This window comes from Fundulus heteroclitus, chromosome 11, assembly GCF_011125445.2.
Source record: "Fundulus heteroclitus isolate FHET01 chromosome 11, MU-UCD_Fhet_4.1, whole genome shotgun sequence".
Classification (NCBI taxonomy): Eukaryota; Metazoa; Chordata; class Actinopteri; order Cyprinodontiformes; family Fundulidae; genus Fundulus; species Fundulus heteroclitus.
Genome location: NC_046371.1, coordinates 23690912 through 23707286, shown reverse-complemented (window position 1 = coordinate 23707286; position 16375 = coordinate 23690912). Strand labels below are relative to the sequence as shown.

At 43.2% G+C, this 16375-nt stretch overlaps 1 protein-coding gene across 1 annotated transcript in view; it reads right to left on the bottom strand.

Moving 5' to 3' along the window:
- Positions 1 to 2889: 2889 nt before the first annotated feature.
- Positions 2890 to 16375, bottom strand: part of ephb4a (eph receptor B4a) — a 65005-nt gene continuing 51519 nt past the window's right edge. Inside the window, exons 6-17 of the mRNA XM_036143185.1 lie at positions 13541 to 13876; positions 13331 to 13455; positions 11086 to 11251; positions 10681 to 10780; positions 8720 to 8784; positions 8449 to 8562; positions 7814 to 8061; positions 7516 to 7731; positions 7257 to 7406; positions 6825 to 7018; positions 4295 to 4453; positions 2890 to 4105 (exon numbers count right to left, since the gene is read on the bottom strand). Of these exons, the coding sequence (XP_035999078.1) occupies positions 3997 to 4105; positions 4295 to 4453; positions 6825 to 7018; positions 7257 to 7406; positions 7516 to 7731; positions 7814 to 8061; positions 8449 to 8562; positions 8720 to 8784; positions 10681 to 10780; positions 11086 to 11251; positions 13331 to 13455; positions 13541 to 13876 (1982 nt within the window). The 3' untranslated portion in view covers positions 2890 to 3996. The remainder of the gene's footprint in view (positions 4106 to 4294; positions 4454 to 6824; positions 7019 to 7256; positions 7407 to 7515; positions 7732 to 7813; positions 8062 to 8448; positions 8563 to 8719; positions 8785 to 10680; positions 10781 to 11085; positions 11252 to 13330; positions 13456 to 13540; positions 13877 to 16375) is intronic.

Here is a 16375-nt window from a genome sequence, read left to right as displayed (position 1 = left end):
AACTACTAGCAACGCATGTGTGTGTGTGTGTTTGTGTGGGTGTGTTTGTGTTTCTTGTACTTATCAACCAATCACAAGTCTTAAAAGAGCATCAGCCCTAGCAATGGAGTCAACCATTGTCACTTCCTTACTCAGAGTCGCTCTAAGCTGTGATCTGAATGGTTCTTAAGCGAAGACTCCTAGGCAGGAATCTTTAGGCTAAGATAGGAGCTCTCTGAAAATCTGTGAATATCAGGCCTCTGGGTCGACTCGTACCCCGATATAATACCGATCTTTACCATGTCAACCATTACTATGTCCATACAACATTTTTAATAATTAGTTTTTCCTTATATTGTAAATTCGCCTGTACTTTACATTCTAGTCAACTCAATTCTTTCTTAAATTACCCATGTCTTTCTCCTTATCCAGATAAATGGTAACAGAAATTTGAATTCATTTGTATATTCCTATATGAAAACTTTGTGGTACACTAAATTTTCATTGATTATGGTTCTGAGCTCTCTTTTTCCAGTTGAGACTTATAAATATGACAAGTATTTTAACCATGATCAACCTCCTGGTGGAAGATTATTTACTGGAGTCCCATAACCCGACTTGCTTACAGTAGACTGTAAGTAGAAAATAGAAACACTACTTTAAGTCATCAGGAGTCAAGTGGGTACAAAATGCTGCTCTTGTTATACAAATTGATGCATGGTTGGTACCTCCTGCAGTAAATTGTACCGTTTCAAACCCCCAAAAAATGCAATAGCATGAAATGGCAAAGAGGGAAAATTGCCGAGATCATCTATTGTATCTTTTACTGCCTAAACAATGATTAACACAAACATAAATGGGAATACAGTATAAGTTTTAAACTAGCATACAATTGTGAAAAAATACCCTTTTTTTATAAGCACTTATCTCCAGAATTCATGAAAATAATTAACTGCAACAGAAAACAAAGTTATATACACCAAAGTTTAGCAAAATTGTTTTGAAATAGGTTGTTTTCAGGTGAACATAGGAAGGAAATAAATGGCAATGCATATAAAAAAGGGTATAAAATGGCAAAGGGGCAGACTGACCTGGAACGTCAGAAAATATAAGCTGCACTACATGTAACATTACGAGTTTATTTACCCCTATCATTGATCAAAAATATGTAACAGAAATTAACCGAGGTAAAGATCATGGGTAAAATCTATTTTGTTGAAAGAGACAAAATAAAGAATCCGCTGTAAAAACAAAGCATAAAGAATGAGAACCTTTTACATAAATTTTTTTTTCTTTTGGCCAAGGAGCTTTTTCTTAAATACAAGAATATTTTGTAAAATGCTGGGAAATTCTGAAAAATGCAGCTAAACTGATTTTCAAGCCTTATATTCCTAATTGCTTCAACTAGTAATAATTTGTTCTTTCCAAAAAATACCGTCTCAAATTAGATGCTTAAAGTATATCTGGCAAAAATAAAACAAAAAGTTAGCAAAGGAAGGCCTACCCTCTTTTTTTTTAGCGCAAACCCAACTATTTTCCCAATGAATAGGTGAAGTCTTCTCTTTGGGCAGGGTAAATTATTCACGACCTGAATGTCAAAAGGGTCAGCAAAAGCCTTCAAGAGCTGCAGCTAAAGGAGGCAGGGTGGGGTTGGGGGGGGAGGGGGGGGGGGGGTTAAAACGGAGCCGTTAGCCTTCCTCCTGCTAACATTGTTCAAATTCCACATGGAAACCAAAGCTGACAAGCTAGCTGTTAGCCTGCTAGCTGTTCACAGCAGCTGGACCAGTTTAGGCTGTTTTGGAGCAGTTAGGGTGAAAGATAAAGATGTTGATGCTTATATCACCAGCATCTGATAAAGAAATAAAATACTCACTACATTTAAATAAAATACGGATATTGCTTAAAAAAAGAGCAAATTTCCGAGTTAGTAGCCGTTTATACAGGGTTCCTGCATATTTTTCCATTTAAAAACTCCAAATTTTCCAAGCTCAACTTTTGAGACCTTAAAGATCTTTATATTTATTTTGAAATTCACCGTGAATTCATGGCCGATTTTTCTTTACGTTAGGAACCTGGAAACAAAAAAAGAAACCAAAGGAAGAAACGAATGATAGAAAAAAGGGGACAAGAATGGGAGGGGAGAAAGAAGGAAAGACTAAAGAAAAGAAGTTAGAAAAGAAAAGGAGGAAGGACAAAAGCAAAGACAAAGAACAAAGGGAAGGACCAGGGAGGAAGGGAGGGGCACCAGAAAGAGAAAACAAGTTAGGAAGGACAGCAGAAAGTTTACAAGTTAGGAAGTATAGAAAATGGGTTAGGAAAATGAAGGACATGAGGGAAGGGGATGAGGAAGTACAGAAGCATAGACAAGGAAAGACGAGAAACAAGGATAAAAATAAAGGAAAGAAAACCAGGAAGGGGACAAGTTAGGAAAGACGAAAAGTTAGGGATAGAAGGGCACAAGGAAGATGGAGAGGAAAGAAGGAATCCAAATAAACAGAGAGGAACGAGGGACATAGTGAAGGACTGAAAGAAAGACAGAACACAGGGAAATATTCAAGGATGGACAGGAAGGAAGGTAGGAAGTAGGCAAAGAAGAAAACCATGGAAACTAATTTTTTTCCCCCACTCACGTCCTTATTCAGAACCACTGGAGATCAAATGTCGTACTTTTCAAGACTGAGCAGGAACTCTTGAGTATAGTTTGCTGAGTAAAAAAAACATCTGTATTGTGTACAGAGTAACACGAGTGTTTTACCAATGCTGGAGGACAGAAAAAAATTCAATTCTAAATAAAAAGCAACGCAGCCATGTTAGCCTTTCACGCACAACCCTAATGCAGCTAGCTGTGACTTATTTTCAAGCAAAAGATTCAGATTGAAGGTAGAAGAAAACAAACCGAGACAGACTGAATCCCACAGAAAAGATATCTGCTTTATAAAACAGTCATTTAAGACCACATATAGACATATAAATGGCACTGGAAGATGATGGAGGATACAGAAGAGTATTAAAAATGTACATTATCACTAATATCGATTAAAAACATGTTTCGAGGCCAGATAACATGAAAAACCAAATTGTACAGTGTTCGCTGGTCTCTTGAGTCCACTTGGTCCTTGTTCTGGCTGATTAGAACAAAAATGAGCTGCCAGCGGAAAACATCCAACAGAAGCGCAGCCCGGGAGAAACGCATCAAATCACACAAGATTACAAATCACTCTGAAATGACAAAAGTGCTGAAATGTCTCTTTTATGTCTCATTTTTTTCCTCTTGTATTTTTTTTTTCTACTTTTCTTTTTTTTTTTTTTATAGCTGGCGAAGGGGGGAGCCAGACTGAGGAAGATCAGGCGTCTGATTACGGGCATCAACGGCGCTCCTCGAAGTCCGCGTTACAACATCACACCTGAGTAAAGACGAGGTCGTTTTGAAATATAATGGAAGCGAACCAGTCCCGTAGTTCAGAATGTGCGGTGCTGACATGGAAGATGACCCAGAGGGATTAGTAAAGGACAGCCAGAATCAAAACGGTTCTCATTCTCATATAACAACCTGAAACAGAGCTACGTCTTAGATTAATGTTTTTTTTTTGTCTCCTTTGGCTAAAAGTGTAGGTGACATTTTTTTGGGAGGGGGACAACAAACAGGTGAAAGACGCTTTGAGAATGGAACGCTAGAAACTGTGTAAACACTGGTTTGTCTCTCATCGTGGTTTGGCAGATGTACTGGATTCTATAATTGCGAGATGCAAAAATAGCGACTGCAAACTTTAAAATAAAAATAATAATCTGGCAGGTAAAGTCCAGATGACTTTATCACCGGTTCAAGTCTCATCAGTCATCCTAATCTGGTGTGTTTTTTTTTTTTTCTTATCTTCCTTTTCCCTGGTTGGCGTTACAATCTCCCTGCCTCCCCAGAGTCCGTGTTCAAAGTGGGTCAGAGGAAAAGGATCCCGCTCTAGGACACGGCGCCACACCTGTGTGCTGTGTTCACGTCCAGAACGAAGAAGGGCAGAGCGGCTAGAACGTCACAGTCGCCGCGCTCTTGTTCTGCGAGGTCATTGTCTGAATGCTGGAGAGGATTTTCCGCTGATGTCCGGCTAAAGTCACTCCCATGTGCAGCAGGTCCCTGGAAACGAAAAAAAAAAAAACAAGAGTTTACTGAGACGGAGAGTAAAACAAAAAGGTGGCTGAAGGTGCTTTGAACATCTTTGAAGCACCTCAGATTATGCTCAATCAAAATAGAAAAGCTACAAACTGCAGAGAATAAAATAGAGGCGAGAGTTCGACAGGTAGGTTGGAAATAGAGGACACTAACTGTGCGGTGATTGGGGCCAGCTGATCTACTGAGTTGAAGCCGGCCTGCAGGAAGCTGTCCTCGTAGCGCTCCATCTTGATAGCCCTCAGCCAATCCCCGACTGAAGAGCACGGTGAGAGGGCCAAAGGTGCACGCTGGTCCAGCAGGGGGTAGGACGGCCTGCAGGGGGGGGGGGGGGGGAGCCGACAAACAAAAGAATGACTTACATTCACCGTCACCGAAACAGCAGTTGACGGGCTTTCATGCGTCCTGCAGCAACGCTAGGCTGACGAGGAGAGGTATAATCTGAGGCGGGCTGAGTGACGGGTACAAACAATGGGATTTGTCAGGGGCGGAGTGTCTTCGGCGGTATGTAACCAGCCGACAGCGCGGAATGCGAAGGAATGGGAAATGGGCACAGCAAGCGCCTGACAGTTCACAGCAGGTCTGTGAGGTGGCATGTCGGAGTGGCCGGCGGGAGGGTTAATGTCTGTCCTGCAGCTGTCAGCACTTTGAAACGACCCCAGAAAGAGACATCGCGGGCCTTTCAGGCAGAGAACACACATGCGGCCCACTCTGTCAGTGTTTTACCGAGACAGTCTGTCAATCAGAAACAGATCGGTCGGCCTTGCTGATGTTGTCATTAAGACGTACCTGCTGTGACGGCTTTAAACTGTCCCTGATTTTAGGGCGCTTTGCTGAAGGGTCAGTTTGATGCAAACTCTGACAGACGTCTTCAACAACAATCTGGAGGTCTTCTGGAGTTTCTTTTCGGACTTTGCTTTATTTTTTTTACTCATTTTGAGAGCGGTCCATGTGTCTGACCATGTCAGGATGATCAAAAACCCCCCACTGCAAAAACGGAACTAAAAATAAATAAAATGTTCTTAAAATTTGTGTATCCGTCCTTGATTTGAGCAGGTCAAAAAAAGATGATCTGCCAACAGAATAAGATGTTTGCACTTAAAATACGAACAATTCATCTCCATCACCTTATTTCAAGTACAGGATGTCTAATTATCTTAATTTAGGGGTCAAAATACTCATTCCATTGGCAGCTGATCTTATTTACCTGCTCAAATCAAGGACAAAAACACGATGTTTAAGAACATTTTGCTTATATCTAGATCTGTTTTTGCAGTGCAAAAATACCTGAGACGTGAAACATCCTTTTACCGTCCTTTTTTTATAAATCTTTTTTTTGTGTAGGTCTTCTGAAAATCATCTTGTTGTTGCGGAAATTAATCTTCATGTCTGTCTGTGTGAAATTGCTGATTTAAAAATGATATAATTTAAACAAAACAAATGGAAACTTGCTAGCTTCTTGGTTGAAAGTGAGCAAACGGTAGGTACAAGTCAGAGGCAACATAAAAAAATGCAAAAACGCTTGCAGATTACAAGGATGTGTTAAAACAAAATAGATTAAGAGAAAAGGTCGCTGGAAGCAAAATAGAACCATCTCAAACTGCTGGTATTTGCATTGCTTTCTAAACAACACATTTTACAAGAGAACTGACATAGATCAACGTTGCTCCTTTAAGACGTGTGCAATTTTTGATGCAGGTTTAATGATTTAACCCATGAAAGAGCAAGACAATTATTTTAAAGGTCATCTGTGAACTTTATTTTAAAGACCAGACATAATCTCCTTTTCATGAATAGTTTAGATCCAATAGGGATGTAGAACCTTCTCAGCGTAAAAGCCGGGGCTTTTTTTTTCTCTGACTGGTGGTGTTCTGTTCGTTATGTAATTATCTAGTTTATAAATAATAGAGGCTTTTATTTTGAGCAGCATCTGGATAAGAATTTGTGAACTTTATTGTGACGCCCAATGACGTCCAATGTATTGGAAATCCACTTTTACAACAACTTTTATGGAATATTAAAATGTATATATGTTAAAGATCATGTGGGAGCTTTATGTTGAAATGCCAACATAAACCCTTTTCAGGTTTGATTTTCATTATTAATGTAAAAAAAAAAAAAAAACCTTTTAATGCGGCAGGCTTTTGTTTTAAAGCATTTCTTGACACACATCTGTGATCTTTATTTTAAAAGACCCTCAGAAACCCTTCTCTATCAGGCACTAAAAGAAAAGAGCGCCTCAAGCTCTATGCAGAGAACTGTAATAACGACAAACAGAACTTTGGTACAAATCCAATTTTGGTACTTGAGTGCATTGTTCTGCACATGTACCGGGGTGCATAATGCAACAGAAGTCCTACAGATACATGTTAATCTTATACAGCTTTAGCAATAATTTTCCGGCACCGGAAGAAAAGGTTTCCAAATTTCACTTTAAATTTAAATCCAGAGAGACGTCTTCACCTTTTGTCTCGACACAAATCTATTTTGGTTTCGTGCAAAGAGGAGAGGTTGCTGCTTGACCGTGACGGAGGACAAAATAGTAAGACGCAGCATCCATTAAAGTTTTCTCCTGGTCATTTGGATAAGCCACAGAGAAAAACAACGAGTCTACAAAAAGAAAGACGGGGGTCGTCGGGACAGTGGGGAAAAACCCACGACAAGCTGCGACCTTTTCAACTCTTACCCTCCTGCCTCTTGAGCAACTATTTTCAGCGAGGCGGGGTTGCGGATGAGTTTGTCCAGAGCGCTGACGAGCTCGGCGAAGCGGGGACGCGCCGAGCGGTCCTTCTGCCAGCAGTCCAGCATCAGCTGGTGCAGGTGGGAGGGGCAGTCGGGCGGCGGCGGCAGCCGGTAGTCCTGCTCGATGGCATTGATTACCTGACAATGAGGAGACAAACGGCCGCTGTTCAAACAAAGTGCTCCGACTAAATGATGTTTGGATCAATTTGCCAGCTGCAAAGAGTTTCAGAGAGGGTGCAAACTCGGTGTAAATAATTAGCAACCTGATGATTACAATTCGGCTGCTGACGCCTAAGTAACAAGGTGAATAATTCATGGATATTTAAGGAACTGATTATTAACGCGGGCTCGGTATGGATTTCCTGCTAAAACTCACATCCTGGTTGCTCATGTCCCAGTAGGGTCTCTCTCCAAAAGACATGACCTCCCACATAACGATGCCGTAGCTCCACACGTCTGAGGCGGAGGTGAACTTTCTGAAGGCTATTGCCTCGGGTGCTGTCCAGCGGATGGGGATCTTTCCTCCCTGCATAAAAACAAAAAAACAAACAAACCCCAAAAGCAGTCAATTAGCTCCGCCGTCACGCACGCACACCGAGACATGCCCGCCGACAGAACTGTGAGTAACGCCTCACCAGAGAGCTGGTGTACGTCGGGTCGGAGGAGTTCTCCTGGAGGAAGCGCGACAAGCCGAAGTCGGACACCTTGCACACCAGGTTGCTGTTGATCAGGATGTTGCGGGCGGCCAGGTCTCTGTGGACGTAGCTCATCTCTGCCAGGTACTTCATGCCCGAGGCGATGCCGCGCAGCATCCCCACCAGCTGAATGGGAGTGAACTGGCTGTCGTTCAGCTGCGGGGGGGAGGAGAGAGACCGTTTAGATGCCACGCTGTGCGCCTCAGCTCGGGGAGACGGCGTTGTGTGTCACACTGACCCGCAGGAAGGAGTCGAGCGCGCCGTTCTCCATGAACTCGGTGAGGATCATGACGGGGCAGCTGGCTGTTATGATGCCCTCCAGGTGGATGATGTTGGGGTGCTGGAACTGGCCCATGATGGAGGCCTCGGACAGGAAGTCCCTCCGCTGCTTCTCGGTGTAGCCTCCTTTCAGGGTCTTGATGGCCACGTAGTTCTCCTTCTTCCCCGGGATTTTCAGCCGTCCTCGACACACCTCGCCGAATTCGCCTGCGGCACACGCAGACGCATAAACGCGCATTAGAGCCGCCGTGTTCGCCATTACGAGTAGGAGCGCTTTATCTAGCCAGTGTAAAGTTTTGCTTGCAGCAAGCGGTGCCCTTTTGTTTGAATGGAAGGCCAATAATGTTGGCCACATATTTATCAGTTAATTGCTTTATTGGTACAACTATATTGAATTTGGTCCTATAAGGAAAAAGAGCTCAGACAATGACTATGAATCAAATTAAAAGACTAAATTAGATATAGACTAATAACATTATTTTTACACAGAACAATCAGGCAAAAAAAAAAAAAAAAAAGAAAGGCACAGCCACAAATTAATTCAAAGAAAGGTAACCAGGTTTGTAGTGGGAAAAGCACTTGTGTGGAGCGTACCGGCGCCGATAACCTCCTCTATCTTGACAAAGGAAACGTCGATTTCCTTGGCAAATTCTCGCACCGCCTCATTAGGGTCCTCGTAGGTGAAAGGGTCGATGTAAACCTTGACCCCTGCCAGAGAAGAACAAACAGAGTCGTGGGAAAGGAAAGGACATTTAAGGGAACTGTGAGCGGCAAAGAGCCCCCGACATCATTAGGAATGGTTCCTCTGGCATGAACACGTTATAAATCAGCTGAGGGTTTAGTGTGCACGCCCTTGACGGGTTACCTTGGCCAATGAGGTACTGGCTGTTTTTGTCGCTCAGCTCCGGATCTTTGACTCGGCTGTGTCGGCTGCAGCGGGAAAAACAGACGGGCATGAATGCAACAAGATTATGCCACAGGTAGGTTCGCCAAATTCGTTAATGTACAAGAAAAATCTAGGTTACTAAACTGTTGGTCAAAGGATGCATAAATGAAAATACTACTTAAAACGGCCATATTGTTGATCCAAACAGATCCAAGCTGGAAACGAAGAATACCCAGGGTTCACAGCAACAATAGCTTAAAAAGCTATTCATAACCCCTTTCACTGTTTCCTTACAACCACAAATCCACTTATTTTGTTGGGATTCTGTGTGATACCACCAAAACAAAGTATTGCGTGATGTGAGGAAAATCATTTTCTAGGTTTTTTTTATCACAATCTGAAAAGTGTGGCGTACATTTGGATTCAGCTCCCCTGAGTCAATACTTTGGAGGATCCCCTGCCTCCACCAGTATGGCCCGGTATTCTTTGCAAAGGAGCTCAGGATCAGTTAGACATGCCCTATACATGATTTTGGGATAAAAATGGCTTTGTCTCTCTCATATAAGGGCAGAGAGGAGACGACTGTCCTGCAGCTTTGCACTCTTTCCACCTTCAATTGAAAATGATGCCCCGTGGGAAGCTGATGAGTATTGCTTTATATGGAAACGAGCTCTAATCGTCTGCGCGGCATTCTCCCAGACCTCCGTGGCGTGTCCCTCAGTCTTCATGATCGCGGTATTTATACTGAGATCAAATCACACACAGGTGGGCGCTACTGACAAATCGGGTGGATGCTGAGAGCACAGGGAAATAATTCAGGGGTATCAGAGTAAAGAGGGTAGATGCCACATTTTTTAAAAATGTTTTCTATCCTTTGCCTTCTGTTGAACAATCCTGATGAAATCCACTGAGGTTTGCCATATTGTGACAAAACGTGGGAAAGTCCAACGAAGCAGAGTAGAAAACCCTAACCCTCCAGGTAAAACGCGCCCCCGCTTAAAAGTGCACCGACAGTTTTATTACTCCGTGTGTTTTTTGACACAAAAATCGTCCGGTTTGCGGAGGCCTTTGCCCGGCCCCCAACAATCCTCGGAAACCTTCAAGGCACAATACAAGATGACTTGTTGTGATGGCCGGCATCCGAGCCGCCCCCCCTACGGTCCTGCTCTTTGACACGAGCGGCTCCATTAGGATTCTGCCGGCGCGGACTCATCCCTGCAAGACTGCAACAAGCCTGTGGCTTCTGGGTTGCTGCCTTCCACCGCTCCTCTCCCTCTCTCTCTCACTTCATAAGCCTAAAATAGCAGTGAGCACCACCCTCAGTTTGTGGCAGATCTGGGCCTCAGTAGCTGCTTCGTGAGTGTGTGTGTGTGTGTGTGTGTGTGTGTGTGTGTGTGTGTGTGTGCCACAAGGTCACAGCTATTGTTCTCCTGTCCTGTGGAAACAGGGCTGGGACGCCTGCATCCTGTCTTTCCTTGCCCTCTACCTCTGTCGTCATCTCTCTCTCTCTCTCTCTCTCTCTCTCTCTCTCTCTCTCTTAACCAGATCTGTGCACTTTCTCTCCTGCTCTTCCCCCGTGAGGGCATCCAGCACTATTTACTCAAACAATGAAGCCTCAGGAAAACGTTCTAATGAGCAGGATAGCTTTTTAGCTGCGTAAGCGAAAGAAATCACAAACCCCGCTTTGTGTCTGAACCGTTTCACAGACGTGGAGAGAAAAAAAAAAGAAAAAAGTGAGGATAGCGCCGAGCAAATCTATCGTCGATAAGATACAATAGGTATAAACAAAAGGACAAAGTGGTGCAAAGCTGCAAAATGAAGGGTCATGGTTGTTTTAAGTTTTCGATTTCCCTTCTTTTCTTTCACGTTTCCTGTTGTTTTGGCAGCTTTTTCTCCCATGCAAATCTGTCTTCTTCTCAGCCTCCCCCCCTTGTTCTCACCGTAGGCAGAAGACGGCTAAGACGACAAAAGTGACAAGCAGCAGCATCCCGACAGCGATAAGGATGCCAGGCACCAAGAACTGAGAGGCAGAGTCGTATCCTGAAAAAGGGAGAGAAAGAAAAGGAAGGGATGAAGTCAGAAAGTTCACGTTTTACGGGCTCAAAAAAAACCAAACCGCGGATTAACGCTGGTAAAGTAGATGGGAAAATCACGAGAATCAGTATTAATGACAAGCTCGATACAAGGACACTATCTCACAGGCGATGAATGCATAACAAACGCCGGCTGGGATTGAGAATGCTGATAAGGAAGAGGAAAAAAAAAAAAAATCTAGTGGAAATGAAAACAAGAGGAGTGAGACTTTTTTTTTTTTTTTTGTGCAAAAACAAACCAGAACATTTTACCGTCAGGCAGGGTGCGGAAGACGACTGCAGGACTGAAGCTGCCGTAACCAGCCTGGGTGCGCGCCCGAACCTGCACTTCATACTGAGTGGCCCTGCGGAGGTCTGTCAGCACAGCCTGGTTTCTTTTGGTCTCCGTGTACAAGCACGGATTTTCACTGCGTCTCTCCTGCCAAAAGAAAACTGAAGTCAGCCGGAGGAGAACGGGGTATAAATACGGAGTAAAACGGGCAAATAAAATACTACGTCAAGCCAAACTGACTGCTCAGAAACTAATCTGATGGCATCTTAGGCTACGTTCGCACTGCAGGCCTTGATGCTCAATTCCGATTTTTTTGCGTGTCCGTTCACATTTACAAATATATGCGACTTGTATGTGATTTTATGTGTGAACTGCATTCATACACCTAAGTGTCCCGCATGCGCAGTGGACGACGCGATGACGTCACACGTAGCAAGCGTGCTCATTGTTTGCGGAAGTAAACATGGATCGTAATGCTGCAGCGTATCTTGCGTTCTTTACGTTATTCTCCAACCGGAGCAGCACAATACCAACGCAATCTTTTTAAGAAGATCGAAAAGGAAGATAGCCAAATTTTAGCGACGTGAGCGGCTTTACTGATACGGACTTCATTCATCATTTTCGAATGACAAAGGCAACCTTTATGTGCGTCTGAACGGATCTCTTTAGCGCTCTCACGTAAAAACACACATCTTCGGTGGCCATGGCAGCGAGTATACGCGTTGCTATGGGGCTGAATTGACTTGCAACAGGTGCTTGTTACCGCACAATAGCTAATCTCTTTGGCATAGCCAGGTCCACCGTTAGTGACGTTTGTCGAGTATCGGTGACGTACAGGTCAGATAAATGCGACCTGGCCGTACAGACACAGGTCGCATTTGAAAATATCCGATACGTATCGGATTCAGGACCACATATCTGGGTCGCATTTGAAAAAAACGATCTGCGTTGTTAAGACTGTCATGAAAAGATCAGATACAGGTCGCATATGGGCAAAAAAAAAAACATAATTGGGTCACTTCAGGCAGCAGTGTGAACGTAGCCTTAATATGTTTAATTAAACTGACCCGAAGTAAACCTGGATTTTCTTCTTATCAAAGGACAGCACACCAAAATAGGCTTAACCTGGGGATGTTACATGTGCTGAGGTTTTACGCCGACTACAATGATTATAGATGACCATTTCTAGCCCAAGGTTTTCTCAGGGTTTAAGGATTGTAAGAGGCCATTGAGGGAAGATTAGCAGATGGGAGGCACTCCCTTCTTAGCTAAGTAGAGCCTCAGGGATTAGTTTTAGGCCCCACATTGTTTGCATTGTATTTACCATCACTGGGATCAATAATCAGAAAACACCTCCCGTTGCTTCAGTAATCACCTTTTTGCCCATTCAGTTCAGCTTCTACCGGGGTTGAATGGTATTAGGAAAGCAGTCAATGAGATTGTTTTAATATTGTAATGATGATACTGATTGATGACTGCAGGCGTGAGGCACTGTGCTCTGTTTGAACTTTAGCATCTTGATCACCAGGATGTATGCCTGGTATAGGCATAAAAGACAATGATCACCCATCTGAGGGGCCACACATATTGTTGGAAAGCATATTTGTAATCCATTGCACCTAAAATATTTCAGTCTACCATATATTGCATCCGTGCAGTCTTTTGCTACTGCACTATTGCACACGCTGACATCGTGATGACGTTTCAGACAATGGCCACAGTATCCTGGTGTTAGCTCCCTTGCATTGGCCTCCGGTCTATTTTAGAAGTCATTGTGAAACGTTATTGCTGCCTTAATGTTCTGGGAGAACAGTAAGTTACGTATGTTTTTAATAACTTCCTTTAGTCATACTCCTTTTTAGAGCTTTGAGATCCAGAAAGCAGCTACTTTTACAAGTTCCTAGGTCTGGGCTAAGCACTGCCGATGGACCAGGTCAGTTCAGTGACCGCCCCAAAGCTCAGGACCTCAAGTGAAATTTGTTCAGGAATGAAAACTATATATAAAAAAACATTTTAAACCCATGGGTGCTGAGCTTTTTGCTCTGGCTGAGTATGATATTCTGGCTTTTGACTGGCTTGATTATTCTAGGTTTTTGTTTCTGATCACTGTAATTTGATCTACAAATCAATAAATAAATGAACGAAGGAATAATAAAAAAGAACTTTCTTTGTCAGTTTAAAGGCTCTTGGTAAATCTTAACAGGATTCAGCAGATAGAGGTGTTACCTTCTCGCAGTAGCGCAGCTGATACATCAGCACGTTGTAGTGCGGCTGATCTGGGACCGACCACTGCAGGGTCAGGCTGCTCTCCGTGGAGTCGCTCCTCCGAATGGCAGACACCAGCGATGGCACTGCTCAGACGGCAGGAGGATTATTCGATATTGAAGATTTAAAACCCCTTTTTTTCTAAAAATTCAAATGCTTTTTGTCTCTCACCTTCATGGCTGGTGGTGATGTTGATGCTCTCGCCAGCCGGCTCCTTGGTGCTGAGCGGAGAGACGCCGTTGAGCGCCTGGACGGTAAAGGTGTACGTGGTGTGAGGCAACAGGCCCCACACTTCCACCCTGCGCCCCTGCAGGCCTTCCTGCGCCGGACGGTAGCTGACGCTGTCTCCGCAGGGGAGACACGTTCCCCTGGGCGACCTGCACACCGAGCACCTGATGGCGTAGCTGAGGTCTTCTCGGTGACCTCTGTCCAAAGGCTCGTTCCACTCCAGGGTGAGCGTGGTGTCGTTGATCTGGGGGATGACGCTGCGAGGCGCCGAGGGAGGTTCTACAGGGACAAGGATGCAGAGAGGGATTCATTTTGCAAATGGAAATTGTTGGCAGATATAAAGAGGGACTTTCACTACAGCTTCTACAACTGGAACGGCATATTTACCTCGCTGACAAAAATGGCCAATTTATTCCTTTTTAGCTGAAACATTACTGATCCGTTACTCCCTTGCAAAAGTTTTCACCCCATTGAACTTTTCAACGCTTTTCACGGTACAACAACAGACATTAGTTCATGTAATTGACATTTAATGTGATTTAAGTTGCGCATAGCTGTGAAGTGGAAGGAAATTGTTTTTTTTTTTTAACCAAATTTACAACTAAAAATCTGGAATGTGTGGCCTGCCTTTGTATTTCGCCCTCAGAGTCAAACCTTTTGTACCATTGTTGGCTGCCGTTACAGCTGCAACTCTTTCGAGTTTTGCATGTAGGCCAGAAAAGTTTATATTTCATCTCATCCGACCAGAGCTCGTTCTTCCTCGTGATTGCTGCATCTCCTACGTGGCCTGTGGCAAACTGGAAACAGGACTTTTTACAGCTTTGCTTCAACAGTGGTTTTTTTTTTTTTTTTCCCCTTCCTTGCCACTCTTCCATAAAGGCTGGATTTGTGGAGCGCATGAATAATAGATGTCCTGTCAGCAGATTCTTCTCCATCCTGAACAGTGGATCTCTGCAGCTCTTCCAGAGCATCCATGGGCCTCTCGGTCTCGTCTTTGATCAATGCGGTCCCCTTAAGTTTAGGCTTGGTAGGTTTTCTGTTTCAACAACAGGGCTCTCTGAGATAACCTTTGATGCCTTGAGATAACCTTTTATAACCTAACCCTGATTTAAACCTAACTTTATCCCTGACCTGCTGCATTCGCTGTGCTTTACGATACCGTTTGCTGATAAACGTTCTCTAACAAACCTCAGACGCCTTTCCAGAACAACACACCGGGGTTAAATCACACAAAAGTGGAGTGCGAAGGCGGTTGGCTGCAGTGGATTTCATTAAAGGATTTTCAGACTTTTATATGAAAAGTTTGAAAACCGCACATTGTTCTCCTTCCACTTCATATTTATGCATGACTTTGTGTTGGTATATCATAGGAAATTCTAATAAAAGCAGGGAATTTCTGGCTGCAAAGTCACAAAACGTGAAAATATTCAAAGGTTATGAATACTCTCTCGCAAGCCACTGTACATCATCAGCTGAAGAATGAAAGGTTATGACTTTTCGTTTTTTCGCTCTCGACAATCTTCGAAAGCACATGTAGTTACTCAGGGTCAAAACCGTATTTAACTTTTAAGTGCCACTCAATGCTAATAAAACAACGGGAGTGCCTCCATGTCCTCTGCTCGCATCTTTTTCACCGCCCGTACAGACCACTTGTTTACATTTTTGCATTAAAAACAGCGGCGGTCTTGCAGCGGCTTTGCATCACAGCAGGCGCATGTTTTGCAGAACTCAACTGGTGCAATTAGGTTTGTCTAAAGCACGGCGATAATGATCGCCGCCTGAAAATTGTAAGGAGATAGCTATTGCCTCGAGCCAAGCATAACTAAACAGAGAGACCACTCAGGCTCTGTGAATCCGTATCACTTCCTGCCAAAGAGACAGAGCTTTGTCGCGGAGTCTGCGGGTGATTTCAGCGCTAATAGTGCTCTTCATTAAAAACCCGAGTGGGAAAACATCACACCATACAAAAGGACTGCAAGAACTTGGAATTCAACTTTTTTTTTTTTAAAGACACATTTCTTAGTATTCGGCAATCACTTTATCGAAAGACCGTAAAGCAAAAAACTTGCTGTGATAAAGTATTTGCCCCCATTATAGATCTCTTCCATTTACATTTTTTGCCCACTTACATTTTTAAACCAAAACAAATATCATATCAGACATGAGTGTATATATAAAATGAAGTTTTTAAATGAGAATTTAATTTACTGAGGGAACATAGCTCTCCAAACCAAATTGGCACTAGGGGGAAAAGGTAATCTCCCTCCTGTTAAATGATCAATAAACCAATTTTTTACTAAATTTTTGTTAGCTAAACCCAGGTGTGATTTCCTGTAGAATAAAGAAATCCTCTAAATAGTACCTATCTGACAACATGAAGTAGGCTAAAAGATCTCAAAAACCAAAACAGGAAGACATTGAAAAACAGACGGCAAGAAACAACTTCATTAAATATCTATCAGTCTGCAAAGGGTTAAAATCCTTTTCTAAAGTTTTTGAACTGCAGTGAACCACAGTGAGAGCCAATTTCTACAAACAGAGAAAACATGGAACAGGCAAGAACAACCAAAATGTCTCCAACAGTGAATCTAGAGGAGCCCAGTAATGCATTTAAGGCAATGCAGAACTCACTTACCTTACTTAGGGTATGAGTTAAAAACAAAGGTAATCCCATGACAATTAACAGTAAAACTAGCATAATTTTAGCATAATAATATAATAAACAAAGGAAGGTTTTGGAGAGATCTATCTATCTATCTATCTATCTATCTATCTATC